At 46.5% G+C, this 23,959-nt stretch overlaps 1 protein-coding gene and 2 long non-coding RNA genes across 4 annotated transcripts; 2 read left to right on the top strand and 1 right to left on the bottom strand.

Annotated features, from left to right (window-relative positions):
• Window positions 1-1,504: 1,504 nt before the first annotated feature.
• Window positions 1,505-20,185, bottom strand: KIF2C (kinesin family member 2C). 2 transcript variants are annotated; one of them, XM_081145242.1, is made up of 21 exons: window positions 20,022-20,185; window positions 18,924-19,018; window positions 15,870-15,965; window positions 15,656-15,704; window positions 13,480-13,602; window positions 12,242-12,364; window positions 11,592-11,692; window positions 10,864-10,959; window positions 10,343-10,397; window positions 10,090-10,252; window positions 8,973-9,063; window positions 8,653-8,716; window positions 8,484-8,575; window positions 7,141-7,283; window positions 5,901-6,105; window positions 5,623-5,733; window positions 4,983-5,050; window positions 4,293-4,398; window positions 4,078-4,191; window positions 2,269-2,392; window positions 1,505-2,157 (listed from the first exon to the last, which is right to left on the bottom strand). In XM_081145242.1, the coding sequence occupies exons 1-21, from the start codon at window positions 20,083-20,085 to the stop codon at window positions 2,075-2,077; spliced, it is 2,166 nt and encodes a 721-aa protein (XP_081001368.1). In that variant the 5' UTR covers window positions 20,086-20,185; the 3' UTR covers window positions 1,505-2,074. The 2 variants fall into 2 exon arrangements, with proteins under 2 accessions (XP_081001368.1, XP_081001369.1); XM_081145243.1 differs by having other exon boundaries at window positions 15,882-15,965.
• On the top strand, window positions 6,109-8,994 carry LOC308560891. Its single transcript, XR_013999402.1, has 3 exons — window positions 6,109-6,191; window positions 8,084-8,128; window positions 8,923-8,994. It is a non-coding gene; the product is annotated as an uncharacterized lncRNA (long non-coding RNA).
• Window positions 13,593-20,065, top strand: LOC308560890. Its single transcript, XR_013999401.1, has 4 exons — window positions 13,593-13,678; window positions 13,765-13,922; window positions 19,150-19,284; window positions 19,984-20,065. It is a non-coding gene; the product is annotated as an uncharacterized lncRNA (long non-coding RNA).
• Window positions 20,186-23,959: the final 3,774 nt, after the last annotated feature.

Raw genomic sequence — 23,959 nt, 5'->3', positions numbered from 1 at the left:
TAGTCTGTGAATTATATATCAATAAAACTGTTACTAAAAAAAGAAAACGGAAAAAAAAAAAAAGCCCTGACATATTCAAGATATAAAGGCCAGTGTGGCTGGAGAACAGGGAGTGTAGGATGCATTTATTCATTCAAAAACATGTTCTGTGTGCTTACATTGTGGATACAGTATTAAATGTAACAAAAACCTTTGTTCTTATGTACTTAAATAGCAAGCAGTTATTAAATGTGAGACATTGTACTTACTGCTGTATGTATATTAACTCAATAGTCATAACGATTCTATGCTCATATTATCCCCATTTCACTGCACAGAGAGTAAACAACCCACTTAAGGCTCTGCACTCCGAGCTAGGATCCCACCCTGCAATGTGGCTTCACAAGCTGAATTTTTAGCCTCCAAACTGTTCTGTCCAAATTACATTCCCACTGAACCCATAAAGAGCTGCCTGGGCAGTGCCTAATATGCCACAGTAGAGCATTCAGAATTTATCTTTGTGCAAAGGGGTGTTATTAAAGGATTCCAAACAGGGAGTAACTTATAAGGATTCCTCTGGCTGGCTGGGGAGAATGGATCACTGGGAGTTGAGAATTGAAACAGACCAGTTTGGGACTTGGAAGATATTCCAGGTGAGAAGGTGATCAGGCCCCAGCTGGTGGCATTCTTTCATTAAGTCTTTTCAATTCTGTGAGTGGGTATTGGTGGCCACATTTTATAGGTGGGGGGGAAAGTTAGGTATCTGGAAGCTTTAAGGACTGTAGAGCTAGTGCCATTTCTAACTTCGGATTCACCAGAATTTCTGAATCCAGGTCTTATATTTGGTTATTTAATGGTACCTCAAATTCATGTATTTCACCATGAGGTAGAGAATACACTATTTTACAAATAAAGTAACCAAGGCTTAGAGGGCCAGAACTTGGTCTGTTCAACCTCACCCTTCTGAGTTCCTATAGGAGCCCACGTGCCCCTGCTCCCCTCGCATCTCCCTGACTGAGGCCTAGAACACATTGGATTGTGTGGCTCTGAGGCTAAAGACCTTTTAGTGGTCCATCTAGATAATTCATGCTCTATGATACTAAATCTGGAGTCCTCCAGTCCCCAAACTGTCCATACCCCCTGTATGGTCCCTCAGTCTACCTGGGAAACTTCTCATTTTTCAAGACCAAGCTGGTGTTGCCTGTCAGATCCTTTCCTGTCTAGCAAGCCAAGTGCTTTCTTGTCAGTGTTCCCACAGAATCTTTTAACATGCCTCGAGCAGACTAATTGACAGTCCCATCTCCTGTCTGCTTATAGCTCCTGTTCCCAGGACAGAGCCTGGGGCCTCATAAGCATCACTGAACAAGACAGAGGTTCAAGTCTTCAACATGTCACTTAATGGAAGGTGTGGATTTGGTTTCCCAAGTAGAGGACAGAATCAGCACTACCCAGAGATGTAGCCGCGTCCTTAGTCTCAGAAGGCTCAGACACATCCCAGGCCCTTCACACACACCACTCAACAGGCTGATTTTTCCCCTTTCTTTATTGTTAGACACAATGTACAAACACAACACAAAAAACAGCATGGATCCTCTTGGACCTTAAAAAACAGCAAGGAAGGAAGATGTTCCAGAAACTTTTAAAAAGTACAAGACGTATCAGTGCCCAGACCAAGGGTGTGGATGGCAGGCCACAGCCAGCAGAGCCAGACTAGAGGCTCCTTCCCTTGCCCCAGAGCCAGGCCAACCCCAGGGAGCCCTCCACCAGCAGCCAGTCCACACAGCAGAATGCTGACCAAGGAAAAACTATGCCAACAAGCCTTCCCCACTTGAAGAGAAGGGCCACACAAGATAGTTAGAAGTTCCCTCCTCCCATCCTTGCTCCCTTCAGGGTTGCAATTGAGGAAGGAAAGTGTCCCATGTCACTCTGATCCCCTCCCCAGCCGCCCTGGTTCTGATACCCCAATACTTGGCATTTACCAAAGCTTGTCTGAGCTCAGAACCTGACTAGACCCACCAGGTGCCCAAAGTTCACTGGGGAGGAGTGGGGTGGTGAAAAGGCTGGGTGTGAAACCAAACATCTTTATTTGCAATCGTCACTGGGGCCGTTTCTTGCTGCTTATTTGTTTGCTGGCCTGTTCTTCCAGCTGCATAGCCAGGCGTAAGGCCTTGATGACATCTAGAAGGAAGGGGAGGTGGTACACTAGGGGTTAGTGGGTGTCTTAAGAGGCCCCATTCCCTCAGGGCACAGTTGCCATCACCTGCAAAGACTCCATCCTGCTGCACCCACCTTGCAGGGCTGAGAAGTGCTTGGCTTGCTGGGCCAGGGCAGACTCTGTCTTGTTCACAAAGGTCTCCAGGTCATAGTCTGGCTGCTCAGTCATCTCGGAGAGTTCAAGCCAGCTTGGCCCTTGCTGCAACGACACCAGGAGGACCCTGTCAGTTCAAACAATGACCAAACTAATTTAGCAAATAATTCCTAGGACCCCACCAACCGCAATGCAGATGCCCATTCCTCCAGGCATGGCCTGCCTGCCTCCTACAGAAGCCTCTGGACTGAATTCAGCCTCTTCCATACCCCAAACTTGTCCCTGTCCCTCATATCAAACGAATGCTGTCATCTGTCTTGATGCCCGATCCAGAAATCTGAGCAACAACTTTGTTTCACCTCACTTATTCCCAAATCCTACCAAGTCCACCTTTTTTTAAAATTTTATTTTGTTATTCCTCACCCGAGGATATTTTTTCCATTGATTTTTTTTTTTTTAAGAGACAGAGAGAGACACATTGATTGGTTGCCTCCTGCATGCATCCCAACTGGGGTCAGGGATGGAGCCTGCAACAGAGGTTCATATCCTTGACCAGGAATCTAACTTGCAACCCTTCAGTCTAAGGGCCGACGCTCTAACCACTGAGCAAATTGGCCAAGGCCCAAGTCTACCCTTTAAATGGTTCTTGAATCCTATGGCCATTTGCCACACTCAGTCTAGGCACCAACATCTCCTAATGGCACTCAACTCCTAACTGCCTCTACTCACACTCTCCCCATGTCCCCAAACCAGGCTCCACACTGTGGCTACAGTGATATACACAAAGCTCTCATATGACCATGGAACCACTGTTTAACTCCCTTCAAAGGCATCCACTGCCCTCATAACGAAGTCTAGGCCTCTGGTATGAGCCATAAGGCCCTTTAGCATCAAGTCCCTGCTGACCTGTCCACAGCTTAATCTCTTTCCATCACCTGCTCACACTTTCTGCTCTGACCGGAGCAAACTTCTCATTTTTCTGAAAGTACCATGTCCTTTTAAACGTGTGTACCCAAGTACTCCAGGGAGGGAGGGTACGACTAAGCAATTATCCTTCACATTCCCTTTAGTTCCAAGGGCGCCAAGCTTTTCCTTTCTGCTCTGCACTGAGAACCCCATTGTCACAGTGCACTTTCAGGCCTCTGCCTTCCACCTGCTCTTCCACATAGGATCATGGCAGTGCTAGTACCTACGACTTCCTAAACACTGACCAAATGCTGGGCACTGCTGAGCACTTTAAAAGCACATTACTTAACCCTCAGACAAAACTATCCTGTCTTAGCCATTTAAGGGATGAAGAGACTGAGGTCCAATGAGGCTAAATGACTTTCACCAGGAAATCAGCTTATAAGAAAGAATCAGGATTGAACAAGTCTTACTTTAGGGTCTACCATCCATACTTCCTGTTTTTGGTCCTTGGTCTCAGCACAGGAGCTGGCATACAGAACATACTCACTGAACAGCCACTGAGTAACAGAGTCCCTGCATATAAACCACCCTCCAAAGCCCCAACCAGGAGCGTGGTGGAGACTGGCTCCGGCTAGGATGGAGAAGAGCTTGTGTGTGCCAGGCCAAGGAAGGGGGTATGATATTAGTTCCCTGAAAGAATGGATGGATGAATAGGTAAAGAATTAAGGAATGCGAGGGTAGAGGGCTGCCTCTTGCCATGCCAACCTGAAAACCTGTGGGAGCAAAGCCCAGGTCACATTCAGAGAATGGTGCTGAGCACAGCTGCAGGCCTGTGCCAGGGTGGATGTCTAGTCCATCCCTGGCCAGGGCCAGCTGCCCACCTGCACAATCTCCTTCAGCTCTTCAATGGCCCTCTCCTCCAGGTCCCTGATCTGAGTCATGGCTTCATTAAAACTGGACATCTGGGAAGACAGTTCTTCTTCTTCCTTGGAAAACTAAGAGGGTCAAAAGGAAAGACAGAATGGTATGGCATGGTTCCCATCTCAGCAGGCCATGTTTCTGTCTTGCTCTTGCTAGGCCCCACCCTGCCCCTTACGTTGCCTGTGATCAGGGACTCATGAGAGCTGGCTTCTGTCTCTTCTGTTTCCATTTGAGTTGGCTGCTCCCCACTAGGCCCACTGTGGGGGCTCAGCTCCTTGACCCTGAGGAAACAAGAAGGTATCAGATCCCAAAGCAACCTCCTTGGCACTCATAAAAGTGCTGCACCACTTAAGACTGCCAGGCTTGCCCGGCCGGGTGTGGCTCAGTGGTTGAGCGTTGACCTAGGATCCAGGCGATCGGGGTTTGATTCCTGGTCAGGGCACATGCACAGGTTGTGGGCTCGATCCCTAGCAGGGGGCGTGCAGGAGGCAGCTGATCAAGATCAATGACTCTCTCATCATTGATGTTTCTCTCTCTCCCTCTCCTTTCCTCTTTCTGAAATCAATAAAGATATATTACAAAAAAAAAAAAAAAAAGACTCCAGACTTGAGGCTTCGAGGGGATGGAGTAGCAGCTTTGCTTCTGGCCTAGGAAAAGACCCTCACGCATGCTGACTCCCTACCAAGGCCTGGAGGGGATTAGGACAGATCTTTAAGCATCATGTCTGAACTCCTGAGCCTCAGGTTCACTGAATCACAGAAGAGTAGACAGTAGGCACTGAGCCCCAGAGTTCTTTCATCACTGCCATTCCTTTCCCCACTCCCACACCCTGCTCCCCATCCCACATGGCCGTAGGTACGGGTACCTGTCTGCATATCTTAGCGTATTTAAAGTATATTCACAGGAGCTTATGCCTGGTGAGATCATGGCAATCTGTAAGAGAGGGAATAGGTGGTTAAAGGTTGAGGATCATGGGGCGTGGGGGGGAGGTCGAGGATCATGGGGAGAGGCTGCCAGGAGAAGTTTCTCTAAGTCACTGAATCCACATAGTATTAGAGGGAGAGCTCATTAAGCATCCACTCTGTGCCAGGCAACTTGCCCCAGGCATGGCAAATTAAGGCTTCTTAAAAACTGGTTCCCTGCCTTTGAGGGGCTTGTGGATAAAATAAGGGACAAAAAGCCACTCAAGGCCACAGCTCTTTCCTATTTTCTAGGCTAGGAGCCAAGGAATCTGAGGAAAGTCACAGAAGCCAGGACTTCTCTTTCCTGCTTCCCCAAAGGTCCTCCTTCTGAATTCTGCAGCCTCCTTTCCACAAGGTAAGGGAGGAATGACCTCCCCCAAACCTAGAGCTGCAGGGACATACGGTAAAGGGAGCACATCCTTCCCTCCCCTCTTGGGTAGTCAGAGGAGCCTGGAACTGAAAGGCAGGAATGAAGCTCAGTCAAGGGCACCGGGTCTCCTGCCCAGGACAGGACTAGACCACCTCCAGAGCACCACTACTCACCATACAGGTCCTTGAGTTCTCCCCGATAAAGGAGTCCCGTAGCACCTGTGTCAGCTTGCTCTCTCGGAATGGGGTGTGAGCCTTGTTCTGTCCCAGGGCCCTGATGCACTCCTGTGGGACAGCAAGTGCCAGCAAGCCTCCATAAGCTGCCCAACGCTCCAATGCACACCTTCCTTCCTCTCACGCTGCCCACTTCCTCCCTCCACCAGCAGCCCCCCAGACCAACCACCTCTAGTTAGCCCCTGCTACCCCAACCACCTCTAGTTAGCCCCTGCTACCTTCAGAGCCAGAAGACTTTTGTTGATTTCTGCGCCTTCCATGCGGGTCTGCCGGTCAGCACTGGAAGTGTCCGCACCTCGTTCATTCCCTGCCAGATCCACCAAAGAGAACTTGCCATGCACTCTCCCTTTGGCTCGAAGAAGAATCTGGAAGCAGGCGTGGGAGCGGGAAGAGTTGGAGTTGGCAAATGTCTGCCCAGAGGTCCTGTGGTGAAGGAGGGCAAAGAATGGCTATGAGCTTCTGAAGTCACCAGCCACCATGGCACCCAGTCCACACCAGTGAATTCTCTGGTAAGAGGGACACAGGTCAGGACTCTAAGAAGTCCTGTTTTTCTGTCATAGAATTCTGTTCTACCTTCCCAGGGCAGAAACTGTCCCTCCAGCTCTGGAAGTAGTAAGTTTTCCTGGCAGCCACAGTATTGGATTCTGTGTTAGGGGTGTGGACAGACCTGGGGGCCCATAAGGACATGGGGAAAGATGAGTTGCCTCTGTTGCAGGGCACACAGGGAAGGAGGGGTTGTCATGAGACACTTGCCAAAACTTGAGGGCCCTGCAGAGGGCAGTTTGCTCTGAGCCACCATAAGTTGCGCAACACTCCAATGCACCACGCCTAGGGCTCTGGAAGAAGAGCGTGTCCCTAACTCTATACAGGAGCTATGGTCCCAGCACTTCCAGCCTAGAACAGATCCAGAGCTCCTGTCTCCATCACAGAGGCAGGGCACAGAAAAGAGAAACCTAGACAAGTCAGGAAGCATGCCTTTGGAGTAAGGGGCTGGGAATAAAGCCTACCTTGGTTAGATTTAAGACAGTTTGAACCCTGGCCGGTTTGGCTCAGTGGTTAGAGCGTTGGCCTGTAGACTGTAGGGTCTCAGATTTGATTCTAGGGCACGTACCTTGGTTGCAGGCTCAATCCAGGCCCTGGTCAGGGCGTGTGCAGGAGGCAACCAATCGATGTGTCTCTCTCACATCAATGTTTCTTTCTCTCTCTCTCCCCCCACCCCCTTCCACTCTCTGAAAAGCAATGGAAAAAATATCCTCAGGTGAGGATTTAAAAAAAGGAAAAAAAGACATTTTGAATTGCTCCTGATGAGCCTCTTAGGACCCCTTACTGCAGAGGCCTTCACATTCCTCCCCAAGCTGGAGACAGCAGGGCTCTGTGGAACCACAATGGGCTCAGCAAGTTTCTGTCACCAGAACTGGGCATTAGAAAGTGGGACCTTCCCCTCGCCAGAATTCTGACCTGCAGGCACTGCCTATGTCGATCATCTTGATGACATCGTCAGCACAGGTAACCAGGTGCTCCTGCAGCCCCAGCACCTGCACCTGCTGCTTCCCGTCCTCCAGCACGCGCAACTTGGCTTTCTTGTTCAGTAGGTCGAACAGCTGTGCCAGGCAGGGGAACAAGGCTAAGGCCATCAGGCACTGGGCACCCCACCTGACTCCTCCCTCCTTCAGGGCTGGTCCCAGCTTAGACAAGGGCAGACAGCAGGAAAGGCAGACAGAAGCTGAGCTGGGTAGACTAGCAGAGGGCTTGGGTTCTGAACTGGACTGCCTTAGTTTGATACTTTATGAGCTGTGTGAGCCTGGATAAGTACTTAACCACCCTAGGCTTATTTTTCATTTGCAAATAGTAATGGTAATACTTCTTTGTAGGGTTGTTGTGATAAGAGAATTGAAAGAAGTGCTTAGAATAATATTTAGCACATAATGTCATATTAAGCAACATTAGCAGCCCTGGCTGGGTAACTCGGTTAATGTCAAGGCTGCAGGTTCAATCCCTGCCAGATCCACCAAAGAGAAACATACAAGAATCATGGTACTGGAAAAAATAAAATAAAATAATCAACCTGCCCTGGTTGGAGCATTGTCCCGTGTACCAAAGGGTCGTGGGTTCGATTCTAGGTTAGGGCATATACCCAGGTTGTGGTTCAATCCTTGGTCGGGGTGTGTGCAGGAGGCAACTGATCGATGTTTCTCTCTCAAGTCAATTTTTCTCTCTCCCTTCCTTCCTCTCTCTCTAAAATCAGTGGGGACATACCTCAGATGAGGATTAAAAGAATCAACCAATGGTTGCACAAATAAGTGGAACAACAAATCTGTTTCTCTCCCTTCCTCACTTTAAAATCAATCAATAATTTTTTAAATTAAAAAACAAAGTCAACATTAACTATTATTATATCTAGATCCTGCTCTGAAGAAAGCAACTCTGCAAAAACACAGAGAGGTATGTGAGTATTTATTTATATATATACACCCAGAGGGGGGTTGGGAGGGAGAGGAAGGATGAATATGAATAAATATGCGTGATCAAAGGAAAAGAAGTATGAGGGAGGTGGGTCACGGGAGCACAGGGCACACACAAGGCAAACCTCCTATCTGAGAGGGAGCCCTGAGGAGTATTCCTGACATACTTGCTGAGCTTGAGTACTATCCCACCATCAGACGAAACCCCCCATGTGTCAGGGCAGAGTGGCCCAAAAGCTTCACAGCCCACAGATTGGCTTCTACCATTTCTAGCCAACATCAAGGTTGTAGAGAGTTCAGGGGGCCCAACAGCATAAACAGGGTCTCCTTGTCAGCTACCTTCCCATTATAGATCTCAAAAAATGTCACATAGACTTCCAGACCCAGGTTCCGGTACCGGGGCTGATTCTTCAGGAGGAAGACGTCCCGGGCTATGGGAGAGAGCATGGATTAAGTAAGTAACCTGCTTTCTGTGCCCAACCCCACTACAGCAGAACATTCTACTTACAGGCCATCGCATAGATTCCTTTGGATGCATTCTGAGCTTTCCCAGAGAGGCCTCCGCCCATAGTCTGCAAAGGGAAGGGGCAGAAGATGTTGGTAAAGGGCCCTTGGCCTAGGCTAGAGCACTACTGGCTCCATCACCCCAGTGGGCTGTACCAAAGCTGGGAGGCTGGACCTGTTAAGGTCCCGACCTGCACGTGGCACAGCAGGCGTATCTGGTGATGGGGCATCTGCATGGAGGGGATTTTCTACAAGAAACTGTCTTCCTTTTCAGACCCAGTGCTGCCCCACGGGAAACTCACCCTGCTATGCCTGAATACTCACATGTGTCTTGCCACTTCCTGTCTGGCCATATGCAAAACAGGTCGCTTTTCCACCTTGGAAAATTGTGTGTACCAGTGGCCTTGCTGTGAACCTAGAAGAAAGGATAGGGAAGAGTGTATATCTGGCCAAAATGTGCACCCTGGAACATGGTCCTGCTGCCCTTCCACTACAGAATTTCTGGGTCCTTGATTCCTCCTTCCAAGCACTAGTACTTCTCTCCTGCAAACGGATCCCACTTGACCCCAACCCCACTTAAAATCTGAAATTCTCCTAGCCAACTGGAGAGGGCTGGACTGACCTACCAAGAGCATGCCGATGGCTCACATTCTGAGCCACCAGCCCCTCCCCTGACTCTGAAGACCTAAGACAAAAGCCTGAACTTATTAGCTGACTTCCAGCATAAGATACACTTAGATATAATAAGATCAGAGGAAACCCTCTAAAGTAGGAGCCTAAAATATTTTAGTCTTTGTGCACCATGTATAGGTCACATTTTTAAATTTAAGCATCTTTTTTTAAAAATCCTTAGCCAAGGATATATTTCCGTTGCTTTTTAAGAATGTGGGAGAGGGAGGGAGGGAAAGAGGGAGGGAGGGAGGGAGGAGGAGAGAGAGAGAGAGGGAGAGAGAGAGAGAGAGAAACAAACATCGATGGTTGAGAGACACATCCATTGGTTGCCTCCTGTATGTGCCCCGGTTTGGGGATCGAGCCTGCAAACAAGGTACATGCCCGTGGCTGGAGTCGAACCCGGGACCCTTCAGTCTGAGGATGGACACTCTAACCACTGAGCAGAACCGGCTAGGGCTGTCACATTTTTTAAAAAAACATAAAAACCAGTCTTGGTTTTAGAGTCATTATAAAAAGGGATTGTGCCCAGCCAGGCGTGGCTCAGCGGTTGAGCATCATCGACCTAGGATCCAGATCATCTCCGTTCGATCCCCAGTCAGGGGCGTGCAGGAGGCAGCCGATCAATGACAATTCTCCTATCATTGATGTTTCTATCTCTCACTTTCTCCCTTCCTCTCTCTGAAATCAATAGATATATTTTAAAAAAAGAAGAAAAAAAGACCAAATAATGGGGTAGGGAAGGGGGGTTGGGAAGAGGCAAGGGGCAAACCTATAGACAACTTCATTTGAAGCTGTTTCATCAAATGCGAAGTCAAAGCAGAATGCCTGGTTCTCCAGATACTTTGTTAAGTCCACTTTTAACTTGGGCTCGTGTACGAAAAGGAGACACTTGCTAGGAACGGAAATCACATCAATTTCTTTCTTGGCCAATTCTGCAGAAGGAGAGTATTTTCAGGAGAAGCTCCCTGGACACAGGAACCCTCCGTCACTTCAAAGCCTCTTTCTGACTGACTGGAGTTTACCTTGTTTATTCAGCGGGCGTTTCCTAACACAAACGCATATCCTGTGCTCTTCTATCTTCAAGAGAATGAGAGGAGACAACCAACAAACAAAAGATTAGGGCAGTATTAAAGAAAGCTTCTCCAGAACCCCTCCTCTCTAATCCCATGTCTGGCTTAGTCAGGGGCCAAGATATAACACTAGGACCCTGCCTCCCCTGTAGTTACTCAAGAGCACAGAGGGAGCTCTGAATTTTCTTCCCAGTTTTCTCACTCTGCTGCCTACAGGTTTCAGCACACTTTCATAATTATTTGTATGAATCTGGCCAACCTATGGAAGTGGGGGATGGGGTAGAGAGGAGTTTATAAAAATCTGACTCTCCCATCCAGGTCTCACTAACTCCAGCCCACCAAAGGATCTTAAAAATACCCTTAAGCATGAGTGAAAATTTCTCAGTGCTCTCCTTTAAAGAGAAGTTTTCTGTCTCTTAATTGTACACCTAATACGCAGGAAGGAGAGGTAGAAGCCCTTTGGGTTTACTTACAGGATCAGTCATAGTAAGTGGATGAATATCCAAAGTAGCCCGAAATTCTTTAATCATCCGGGCAAATTCCCAGTTTGGAAAGTTGTTGTCATATTCCTGTTTGGGACAAGAGCAAAAGAAACTGACTGCTAAGATGTAAGTGTTCTTAGACCTCAGTACTAAGCAAAAGCAACATCTCTTCATGTGCAATTGGCACATCTGAGTTGACAAAACCCCACAGGATCTCACTTCCTCCCACCCTGGCTCTAGGCTGAGAACCCAGGAACAAAGCCCTAGGAATAGAGACTGGCAGGGGGGCCTAGGCATGCACCAAACCACTGTAGGAACTGGGGCAAGGGCCACTGTCCCACATCTTAGGAGATCAAAAGGCTGGGATTCCCCAACTAAGGGGAAATGCTCCAAACTAGAACTGCATTGCAGAACCTCCACCACATACACAAGAGGTTGGGGGAAAGCAGGCAACTGTGCCCAGCAGCCTGCTGGCCACTGCCCTATGTGATGGGCATGCTTATGGACAACCAGCATAAAATAGGGCTCATCTGAAGGCCCTCGGAAAAATATCTGACTTATTTATTCTCTGAATCCTGATGAGATACCAGTTAAACTTCCTGGATATCAGAATTAGAGCCTCAGTAATGCTGGGGCCCAACCATATCTGTGTTGCCGTTAACACTGCAGTTAAGGATGCCTGTCCAAAAACCCTTGCCCTAGCTTCCCAGGAAAGGTACCTGAGCTCGCTTTGTTCTCATTTCAGAGATCTGGGCCCTCTTCTCTTCTCGCTTGTTCTTCATTTTTTCCATTTCCTTCACAATACATGATTTCCTCCGAACTAGGGGTGGAGAAAGCTCATTCTTTTACTTGTCTAGGCCAGCCAGCCTGCTCTTTGGCTGATGTGCTGAGTCCTGGGCCTTTTCCAGGACTAGGCCTTGTCTAGACCCTTGCGCTTAAATTACCATATGCAAGGAGAGGAAGCAGTAGATGTGACTCTTGGGAAGGCCAAACCCACAAAGTAAAGATTTGCTAATGTGAGTACTTCAGGCCTAACCCAAGCTCTCCCCACACTTCTTATGGCATTCTCTCAACAACCAGACGTGAGACCATCTCTGCTTGGTCTTCATGGTTATTCTGGGCTGTTCTTCAGGTGTCAGCCAAGACACTATAGCTTTGACAACACCTCAATTACATCAGAAGGTTCCTGCCAGCTTAAGGAGACAGGGTCACCTCTTGTGAAAAATTGACTCCATGGCCACAGGGAAACATGCCCCCCAAGTGACAAATGCAGTTTGAACTCAGGTGCCCAGGCAGGCCAGGTTTGAGACAGGATGTAACTATGTGTCCTGCAGTAGGAGCAGAGCAGCAGACAGCTCAGCATGTTTACCTGAGTTCACAGGGTTTGCAGAAGAGCTACCTCGCATGGAACGGACTTGTTCTTCCACCTCCTCACTGACCATCGGAAATGGTATTTCAGCCACTGCAGGGCAGGAGTTCCTAGGGGGACCAGCTGTGGGGGAACAAGAGTCAATGATGAAGCAGGCCAGCTCAGCAAGGTCTCAGGCTCCTACAGTGTGAGCAGAGCTTGGGCTTTCCCCTTCACCTCAGCCCACACCCTGAACCGGACCAGGAGCTCTGCAGGGGCTGGTTCCTGGGTCAAAAAATCTTAAAAGGGTGTGTGAGTACCTTAGTATGGGCATCATCATGACGGGAAAAGCTTTTCAAGGTTTGAATTCCTTAGGCTTCACCCAAGCATGTGTTCTTAGGCCAGGCCTTTCTACTCATTGGGAGAAAAGCCAGACCTTTTTAACTTCTCAAAAGCCTTGGAATTCAGGTGGCTAACAGGAGCAAAGACTACAAAGGCAGCAATAATGGAAACCTGAGCAAAAACTACCTTCATTTTATAAGAGCTAAATTTGATACATATAAAATGTAATGATTGTGAATCTTACAAAATCGACATCTACTTTATGTATCTAATAAAAATGGACAATTAAAGATAGTTTTAAAATCCCATAAATACAAAGTTCAAAAAGAGAAAAAAACTAATTTATGCTATTAAAAGTCAGGATTAGCCCTGGCCAGTGTGGTACAGTTGGTTGAGTGTGGTCCTGTGCACCGAAAGGTTACCAATTTGATCCCTGGTAGGGGGCAGGAGGCAGCCGATCAATGTTTTGCTCTCACATCAATGTTTCTCTCTCTCCCCATCTCCCTCTGCCTTCCTTTCTCTCTCTCAAATCAATAAAAAAATCTTTAAAAAATAAAAATAAAAAAAGTCAGGATTATAGGTTCTGTTGGGGGTTTAGGAACTAGAAGGGTGCCTGAGGGGGACTTTTGGGTGCTGGTAATGCTGTTTGATTTGGGTGTTAGTTACATGAATGTGTTCAAGAACTATATACTCAACGATATGTTCACTCTTCTGTATATACTGTATATTATGTTTCAATAAAGTTAAAAAAAAAAAAAAAAGAAAGCTATTTTCTAGATAAGGGAACTGTGGGGGCAGGGGCAGAACAGTACTAAGCCAGGGGAGTGTAGGAATCTTAGGATATTCCAGAACAGGTTCAGGCAACATGTGAGGAGCTGCTCCAGGGCCTCGAACAGGAGAACAGATTCATTACTCACTAGGAACTGGAAACTGCCTGCGGGAATTGGCAGGTACGGGCAGCTCCACCTCCATATCCTCCTCCTTCGTGGTGATGCGAACCTCCGAGAGAGTGGACATGCGAGTGGAGCGGCTTCGGAGACCTGAAGAACCGGGGAACAATCAGTGCACCATGATCAGAAGGGCAGATGGGAGCAACCCTCCAAGATTCTATACAGGGTGAGATGGGCCCTCACCACCAGGAAGGAAAAATTAGACAGGCTAAGTACTCATGATCCCAAATCTAATTTGTTCACATTCTGCAGATCTGAGAGCTCCTGAGGGCAAGGATATCTCCCACATGACCATCTTAAGTAAATGGAGGGACCTACAGCCAATATGAGATCGTTTCTGGAGAGATAGACCTAATCCCGCACCTACCATTCTACAACAATCCTTCCATACCTCAAAACAACGTTATAAGGTAAATATCAGTATTCCCATCTGATGGAAGGGAACATTAAAGTTCAGAGAAATTAAGCAACTTGCCCAGTGTAATTCAATTGTAAGTGTCAGAGCCAGGATGGGAACCCAGGACTGTCATATTCCAAAGTCTGGGCTTTTACTACAGTTTCAGGAAACTACAGAGTCAAGCCAGGGCCAAATCATCAGAAACCCAGGGAATCAGCTACCTTGATTTTCTGGAAGAATGATTAACTGAGAGAAACAAATAAGTTATATTTGAATTCTTGTTCATTTTTACCCATCTATATGTCTCTTAACATTTTAAGAGAGAAACAATTCACCTGTAAAATAAAAGAAGTCATAAATTTGGAAATAGAACATGTGGTGTCATATAGCAAAGATGAACTTGTACTGAATTTCTGAGTCTCCTAAATTTAAGCTGATCTGATGGCTCTATATAATCCATGTTTTTCATAAAGAGCATGAATTATTACTATTTTCCTATTTCCCAAAAGATTTCTAATCTTGTGTTTCATTTCTGCTGTTCAATAACATGCACCTTTATTAAGATTTTTTTCCATTACAAGGAACTGTGGCAATATCCCTTGGGGCTGTGCATGTGGAGTGAGACCGCTGCCACTCCCATCTCTCCTGCAGGCCAGCAAGAGAGTACCAGCATCACATCACTCATGCCCAGCCCAAGCTTACAACTGCACCACCTTTCACCCTGGGCTCCCAGGAATATGAAGCTCCAGTCAAGTAGTTATCTTGGCCCCTGAGGTAGCTAGACCATGCAGGGCAGTGACATTCCCTGGATTGGGATAGGCCATGCAGGTATAGCTGGCTCTGAACAATAAGCTGGATTTCTTGGGCAGTTTGTGCTTATAGCCACCCACTATGGTCATGGACTATTATAGTCAAAGTAGGTTTATGCTGCCTTCTGTAGAGACCGCCTAACCTTTTAAGGAATTGTTGAAATCCCACCCATCCTACCTCACCCCCAGATCTCCATAGCACCATCAACTATACTTTTAAACAGCCCAGACCTAGCTTTTCTCACAGCCTGCTTACCACTTCACTCCAAGGCACATTGTTCTCCTGAGGAAAGAAAACAAACTTGGCTGACTACTGCTCTGAGTTCTACAACAAAGACTTCTAGACCAGTCAGCAAATTTTCCAAATGTTATCAGGTCCCCAAAAGGTTGGCCTAAGAGCTGTAGGTTGAATGGATGGATTCATTTTTTTTTTTTAACTGCCTTGAGGAATGATTGCCATACAAAAGCTGTGGATATTTAATGTGTCCAACTTAATGGGTCTGGAGATAAGTATATACCCATGAAACCATCGTCACAATCAATGCCATGAACTTACCCATCACCTCCAAAAGTTTCCTCCCACTCCCTATGTTATGGTTATTTTTTTCCTGTTGTACTAATGTAAGATATACTCTTACAGTAATGTTTTAAGTAGACAATGCAATATTGTTAATCATAGGCCCTATGTTATACATTAGATCTCTCAAACTTATTTATCTTGCATAACTGAAACTGTGTACACTTTGACGAATACCTCCCCATTTCCTCCTCCCTGTAGGTTGGATTCTTTCTCACTGAGGAAGATAGGGCAGGACTCTGCTCACATAGAAAACACCTGCTAAACTGGAACAATGAGTCTACTTCACAGCTTCCTGAACCCTAGGAACATCATTCCGGGCACAATCCCATGACAATAAGCAAGTAGAAATCCATTTACCTTCCTTTGGAGCAGGAATTTTGGAGTTGACTGATCTGCGTTTTTGTTTCTGAAAAACAAAACACATCACCACCATATATGGCTCTTATTAATTCTCAAGGGCCCACGTGCTGTGCTAAAGTCCTAGGCAGTCCCAGAAAACAACCCAGCAAAGAGCCAACAAGCCAAGTGAATCCTGTGGGGCACTGGCTGCAGCCAGGTGACAGGCACCTACCATTACATTCACCTGCAGGGGCAGATTATCCTTCGGGTGTAAGGGAAGAGGCTGTAAGAGTTCTGGGTTTATTGCAGCCACATCATCAAAATCAATCTGCAAGGAGCAAATTAAAGTTTCAATGAAATAACATAGCTTGTTCAAGCCAATTGCATCTATTTCTGCAACCAAGGCTACCTCTAGATTCAGACTTTACCAACTTTAAGTTCCACCAAGTACTAATAGTTATAAACAAATATGTATTCCTTAGATGTGGTTTACCATCTAGATGGATATTGGTTTCTGATTTCCAAGCTAATGGTATATGTCAGTGATGAGAATGAGGTGAAGCGGAAGACAGGCAAACAGGCAGGCAGTCCACAGTAGGTCTAGGGTGCCTGGCTCCCCTACTGTTCTCCTGGCAGTGGGATCCTGCTAGGCACAGCGCCCCAAACACCTCTTGCTGGCTGACAGAAAGGAGGAAACAAGTTCTAACTGTCCCAGTGATAGTCAAAATGGAGGGCCCTTCAGGATCTTACGGGCAGGGACAGGTTCCAGAGAGAGCTGCTACCTAACCCTAAGTCTACCTACATTTTCTAATAAGCCCAGAAACTCTTCCCTAGTCACAGTGATCTGCTCATGCCGGCAATGAGGTCACAATTCTAGGTTTACATCACCAGAGTCCTGAAACTCTCTAGGAACAACACAAACACACCAGAGTGAGAGCTTTACCTCCTACTTATTAACTGGCTTATTCAAAGGTTTATTATTCATAAGTAAGGCAGCAAGAGGAAGGTATTCAAAGATGAATTAGGCCCGGCAGGGCGTGGCTCAGGGGTTGAGCATTGACCTAGGATCCAGGAGATCGCAGTTAGATTCCTGGTCAGGGCACATGCCCGGGTTGCGGGCTCGATCCCCAATTGGGGGCGTGTAGGAGGCAGCCGATCAATAACTCTCATCATTAATGTTTCTATCTCTCTCCCTTTCTTTCTCTGAAATCAGTAAAGATATATTTAAAAAAAAAAAAAAAAAAAAAGATGAATTAAGACATATATCACCCTTGCCTTTAGTGAGCTTACATTCTAATGCAGGGAGAGAAGTCATATGTACAAAGGGCTGGAAACCAAAGCAGCATGGGATAGACAAGGGAGACAGAATGACCAAATGCAAAAAGCTGACAAGTACTTCAGTAACCACACTTGTATCCACTTGCTTTGGATTGCTACAGACCCTTACTACACATCCCTCCCCCATTTCCAATCCCTAAACTACAGAGAGCATAAACAACATAGGAAACCAGAGTCCTAATCTTAGTTCTGACATTAACTGATTTTCACGTTGATGATTAAGGGTGAACATTCCAGGAGGAAAGAATAGGAGAGTGTGTAGGCAGCAAGGCACTAGGCATGGTCACAGAGTGCGGAACTGCCCCATTTGCCCCTAGCACAGAATATTTTGTGTGATACAAAGAAAAAGGTTCATTGGGATCAGATCTTTAAAAGCCTTTGAATGCTTCACAAGAAGTCTGGACCTTATTCCACAGGCAATATTTGAGCTGGAGAGAGACCCAACAAGAGCTGTAATTCTAAACAACAACAAACCAAAACAAAAATCATAAAGAACTAGCAACTAGCCAGTTGAAAGAAATTTTAGGAACTTCTATATCCAAGGCAGATAATGTAAAGTATTCAATACTTTTATTTCTCCAATATACCATCTAAATATCTGCATACTTACCATAAGGCACCAAACGTAAGCAAGCCCTTTACATTTATCTCATTAAGCTTCATGAAAGAGGGTCCAGGTCTATCTTATCCACCTCTGTATCCCTAGCACAAAATACATTGTCTGCCTTTCTTTTTTTTTTTTTTTGTAGTGTGTTTTCTCTTTTCTGGCATTTTGGAACTGGCACAAAAGGATTTGTTAAAAAAATCCTCACAACAATCCTATGAGGTAGATATTATCATCCTCATGTTATTGACGAGGAAATTGAGTTTCTAAGAGGGGCAGAAACATGCCTGAAAATATATAAAGTAGTGGCAGAGACAGATTAAGAATCCAGGTTTTCATATTCCTAGCCTGGTGACCTCTTCACCACACTGCAATGCCTCTAAAACATACAGGTCTTAGTCATAGCTCTCCTCTCCACAAAATTCTTCCAAGGCACCCCACTGGCTATAGAATAAAATCTCAAACATTTTAGTGCCAGAGGTGAAGACCCAGCACCCTGAGCCTTCTACTGCCTGTAGCCAGCTTCTTCACTAGTCCGCACGAGGGCCATATGCTAAACTTCCCTGCCCACTCCCACAAGCCCAGCTCATCCTCAATGAGTTCCACCTCCGAGCTGCTCTAGACTACTCACCTGTGCCATTTATCACAAGCTGCCTTGTTATTTGGTGTTTCGGAAACATACTTTTCTACCAGTTTATCAATTTTGCTCCCCAAACAATTATATGCATTCAGAAGCTAGCTTGAGTGAGCAAGGTTTTAGGATTCTGTGCAGTTCGCTTTCTACAAACACACCAGACACTGTTGATTGCTTCAATTTAGAACAGGTATTACTAAAGAAAATCCCAATGCATCCAAAGATGAACATGTCTGAGATCAGAGAGAACAACACAGCATCAAAAATAAGGCTCTCAGCCCAGCGGAGTGGCTCAGCAGTTGATCATTGGCCTCTCTAATCCAGGAGATCATGATTCGATTCCTGGTCAGGGCACACGTCCGGTTTCGGGCTCGATCCCCTGTAGGGGGCATGCAGGAGTCAGAGGATCAATGAGTCTCTCATCATTGATGTTTCTATCTCTCTCTCCGCCCCTTCCTCTCTCTCAAATCAATAATAATATGTTTAAAAAACAAAAACAAAGCAAGGCTCTCAGCCAAGATTGCAGGTTCAGTCCCCATTCAGTCCCTAGTCAGGGCACATACAAGAAGCAACCAATGAATGCATATATAAACAGAACAACAAATTGATGTTTCCAATGTTTCTCTCTCCCTAAAATCAATAAATAAAAATTAAAAAAAAAAAAGGCTCTCACAAGTCCCATTTTCACAGATCTTTCAGGCAGAACGTACCTCTTTGCCCTTTGTGGCACCTCCTTCTGTCCATTCCACCGAAACACAGGCTTTCTCCAAGTCAACAGTCCTTACGTTGGCACTGTGAATTAAACCTATAGTATGAAAAGGCCAGAGTTACCCATCTTTTTCACTTTTAAGATCCCACAGAAACTCTCAATGTGGAGTTGACCTGAAGGAAAGAATAGCTCCCTTCCTCCCTTTCTCTCTTTCTTTCTTCCAACAGTAGGAGACATAAACCTCCTGGCACTTCACCCTTAGGGCATCCCACAGCGAGGAAGGCAGAGAACAAGTCTTAAAACCGAGTTGCAAGGGATAAGGACTCAGCCCCACTCAAGAGAGCTTACAGAGTGGAGTGAAGGTATGTTTGAGCAGGGGAGTCACTCAAGTCCTTGGGTGAACTGTTCCCCAACACAGCACTGAGGCTCTAGCACCCTTGGCTTTCCCTACCTCACTCCTGATGGTTCGCCTATTGACACGGGTATTAGACCTGCCAGAACTGCTTGACGAGAGAGAGAGAGAGAGAGAGAGAGAGAGAGAGAGAGAGAGAGAGAGAGAGAGAGAGAGAGAGAGAGAGAGGGGGGGGGAGGGGGGAGGGAGGGGAGGGAGGGGGGAGGGAGGGGGAGGGAGGGGGAGGGGGGGAGGGAGGGGGGAGGGAGAGGGAGAATGAACTGCAGGCTCCTGAAGAGCAGAGATCTGGTCTGTCTTGTTACACTGACTCCCAGTGCCTGACGTGCTGCAGGCGCGCAATATTTATAGGAGAGTAGAAGGGCAAGGAAGCCGAGGTCCCTGCAAAACCAGGGCAATTTCAGGGGAGAATTTTGGAGAGGAAGTTACTCTAGCAATCCTAACTTCCCTGGAAGGTCCATTCCCGCAGAGGAGCCCCGCCTACTCACAGAGGACAGGGAGGGGACCAACCGCCAGTGCAGGCGGCCCTGGGCTTGGGCAGGGAAGACTGATGGCCAGTGCAGAGACCCGGATCTGCGGGGTGAGGGGAATCCCCAACAGTGTCTCCTGCCCTGCCGTCTGGGGAGGGGCAATAATTTTAGCCCTCTTACAGCCCACAGGTCTCCCGGGCCTCGGGACCCCGCCCCTCACCATTACTACGCTGGATCTTGATGTCGAGACCGGGAAACAAGCGGGCCTGAAGCGACGAGTCCATCGGGCAGGCCGCGGGTGAGCCGGGAAAGAAACACCAAATGAGAAGAACCTACAACTCTGCTAATCCTACAGAGTCCAAACGCAGCGTAAACCGCCGTAGTTTAAATCCCGCGCGCCAGCGTCCCTGAACGTCATCACGCTGTCGCAGGCCTCGCTTCGGCCAATCAGCAGCGCCGGGCGGAGCCTTTTGGGATACGTATTTCCGGTCGGTCTTCCTGCACCCACTCCTTCGGCAGCGCCTGGGGCGCAGGGCCTGCCGGGACGTTTGGGAGCCCGCAGGGCGGTGGTTTCTCGGTGCTGGCGTCACCCAAGGACTCCTGTGCTGCTGGGTTACCCCGCCTGGAGACTTCAGTATGGTGTTTGAATGAGGGCTCTGGGGACCGACAGGCATGGGTTCCAATCTCAACTCTTTCAGGTATTAGCTCAGTGACCGCGGACTGTTCTGGGGGGACCCGCGACATACGGCCCCTGGAGTTTGTGTTTGAATTTTGGAGCCTTTATTGGCCGGCCAGCGGCTACAGTTGCAGCCTCACCCATGTGCGAGCCGAACTGCAGCCCTGACCCTTAGTTCTTCCCTCACTTTATGCTCAGTAACCGCAAAGGCACTGCAGTAAAGGGGTTTCCAATAATTTGTCAGGCTGTCAGCTTTTGGTACAGGAAACAAGGGGGAACCTTTAGCAACACAAAAGTGACGATTTAAACACACTGTTTTACAATGAGTAATGGGGTTATGCTTGGCCCGAGTGTGACTGGTTTGTTCTTTCTGTGGGAACTCGGGTGGGGGGGTGGTAATTATTGGGCTAGCTTGTCCGGCCTTGTCCTATACGATAGGGATCTTGTTCTACCTTTACTGTTAGTTCCTTAGGTATAGTCTTCTGGCCGTGGTAGCCAGAACACGGACAAGTTAGAAACTTCAGTCTCGGTGCCCTTTGCATAAGGAGGAGCATGTTTCCTCCCTGGCAGAGTTACTGCTAAATTTAAAGAAGGGACTATGTTTAAAGGGCATGGACCCTAGCCGGTGCCCAGTGATTAGAGCAGCGGCCGGCAGACTGAAGGGTCTCTTGTTCAATTCAGGCCAAGCCGTTTGCAGGCCTGTAGGGGCGCCTGCGGGAGGCAGCCAATCCATGACATCGATGTTTCTCTCTTGCCTTCTCCCTCTCCCTCCCCCTTCCCCTCTCTCTGAAAAGCACTGAAAAAAAATCTTCTGGTGAGGATTGAAAAAATAAGTGCTTGGAAGACACAGATTGACTAGATTATCTTTTGTGTGTACCACGTGCTAGGTGCTGGAGATGTTTGTTTGATTTTGGACTTAGTAGTTCTCGCCATCCTTGACTTAACATTCTAATACTAACAGAAGACAAAAAGAAGTAAATAACCCAGTAAATTACAAATTGTGGTTAAGTGCTCTGAGGAAAACAGACCTGGAACAGAGAATAATGGAGGAATGACAAGCAGTGACGAGATCTGAGTTACGTTTGATGTTCTGTATATCAGGCGTGCTGCTGGGTGGAGAGCTGATTTGAAGGGGGCAAGACTGGAAGTGAGAGCATTTAGCAGGCAAGACAGTATGCCCCCCTAGCCTGGGGTAGTAGCAATGGAAATGTAGCTAAGAGACTGGATTAAAGGTGTATCTTGTTTGGGAAGTGGAGTGAATGGATCTTGCTGATGGGTTTGTGAAAGGATTTCAATCTAAAATGAAACCAGAGGATATGAAATGGAGAATCTCACACACGCCCTGGAGGAAAGGAACTTAAGAACTTAAGAGACTGATTTCCCCCTGGCTGGGCGTGGCTCAGCAGTTGAGCATCGACCTAGGATCCAGGCATCCAGGCATCGGGGTTCAATTCAGGGCACATGCCCCGGTTGCCGGCTAGGCAGCCGATCAGTGACTCTCATCATTGATGTTTCTATCTCTTTCCCCGCTCCTTTCCTCTCTCTGAAATCAATAAAGGTATGTTTAAAAAAAAAAAGACTGATTTCCCATAAATGCCTGATGTACAGAAGATGGAGAGACTTACCTCCTGACCAGTGAACACCCACTAAGAATCTCTCTTTCTTCTCAAGCCAGTGAAATTACTGTTTGGACTCTGGCTGAAATTCCCCCTCTTTCTGCTGCTTGCCCATATATACATCCTGTCCCAAACCTTCAACAGACTAGCCTGCGGCTTGCTACAGTATGTGTTTCCAAAATTGCAATTCCTCTGCTATTCCCAAACTCAATTTCTGGTAATCCAAGCTTGCTTCAATTTACCTTTTTATTTAGGTTGACATGGTTTGGGTGTGGGGGTGAAGGAGAAGGAGTAATCATGGATGATTCTTGATTTCTGGCTAAAGACACATGAGTAATAAAGTTCCAGCAGTCAGAACTCGTTTCTGATTAAAATACCCTCCTGTTATAGGAATTTGAAGTCAAGAAAGTAATATTGAGTGGTCCAAAAAAACATTAAAACCCATAGGAAACTCAAAGTTCCCAAAGTTGAGAATTCCTTTTGTGCCAAAAACGAATAGAGAAGTCAGAGCAGCGAGGGGACTTGGCCCTAGAGAAGTCCATGGTCTGAGAATAATGAACCCCTTAAAACCTCAGCAAACACGAAGCCATTAGATTAGGGACACTTAACACATGCCAGAAACTACAGCATATTACCATGCACACAACCATGACAGAGGGAAAACGTCCCCCCCCCCCCTCACGCTGGCAATAGAACAAAGTCTGTACAACTGGTATGCTTAATATACAAAAAGATAGCAAGTATAAAAAATAAAATCATTGTGAAAGGATTGAGCAATATGTAAAAAAAACAAAACAGACATTTGGGGAAAAAAAAACTGGAAAGCTTTTAAAAATACAGCCAATGAAATTAAAAAAAAAATACAGCCACTGAAATAAAAACAAAAACTCTATTGCAATTCCCAATGAAAAATATGATTCAATGGATGGTAAAGGTTACTGAGTATAGGATGTTGCACGGTGCCAGAGTATTGCTCCACATTTTATTTCCATTAACAATTTGCAAAGGGAATGCATACCTTTGAAAAAAATGTGGCAACTGGCCACTGTAACCAAGTGATCAAGCGTAGCATCACTAGTAGTAGGGCACCTGACATGATGTGCCTCCAAGTGCACAGCATCATTCAGGAGATAATAATGCCAATAATGTATAACCTAAATCCAGTTCAGCCTCTAGATTTAATTTCCTATTTCGAACAAAGATGGGATGGAGGAACAAATTGACCAACGCCGTGAGAAATAATCAGGCAAATGTAGGATGCAGCTCGTTTTAAAAAACATGTGGCCTGGCCTCCACAAAGTTCCCTATCAAGAAAAAAAAAAGTACTACAACTGTTCTAGGTTAGAGGAGAATGACTTGTGATTGGATTGTGGTTTTAAAAAATTGGGAGTAATGGGGAAATTTTAATATGGACTAAACATGAAAGATTTTAGAAGATTATTTCTAATTTAAGTACAATGATGATACCGTGATTATGTGGGAGAATGTTCTTATTGGGAGATGCATGCTGAAATACATTTGTGACACAAAAGTCATGATGTTTGCAACTTTCACTTAGTTCAGGGGGGGAAAAAAGAAGGAAATCAGACTATGTCACCCCAAAATATGCCTCTTTGACATAAGAATTACTTTTTACTGAAGGCAGTTAAGCAGCAAATACAGGGAAAACTCTACTCATTTCCTTTCTGCCTAAAAGACAGGATATAAATTTTCCTTTACAGGAGAGGACTGTAAATGGCAGGAGAGGAATCTGCAGACAAACCTCACACTCTGTTAGTCTCCCCTCATATATTTACCTCCTCAGTTTCTAGTCCTGAGAAACCTAAAACCATTTTCCTTTGTACTGTCATTTCTCTACAACTGTGT

The sequence above is a fragment of the Miniopterus schreibersii genome, assembly GCF_964146895.1.
Source record: "Miniopterus schreibersii genome assembly, chromosome: 8".
NCBI lineage: Eukaryota > Metazoa > Chordata > Mammalia > Chiroptera > Miniopteridae > Miniopterus > Miniopterus schreibersii.
The sequence above is the reverse complement of the archived record's forward strand: the minus strand, read 5'-3'. Positions and strand labels throughout refer to the sequence as shown.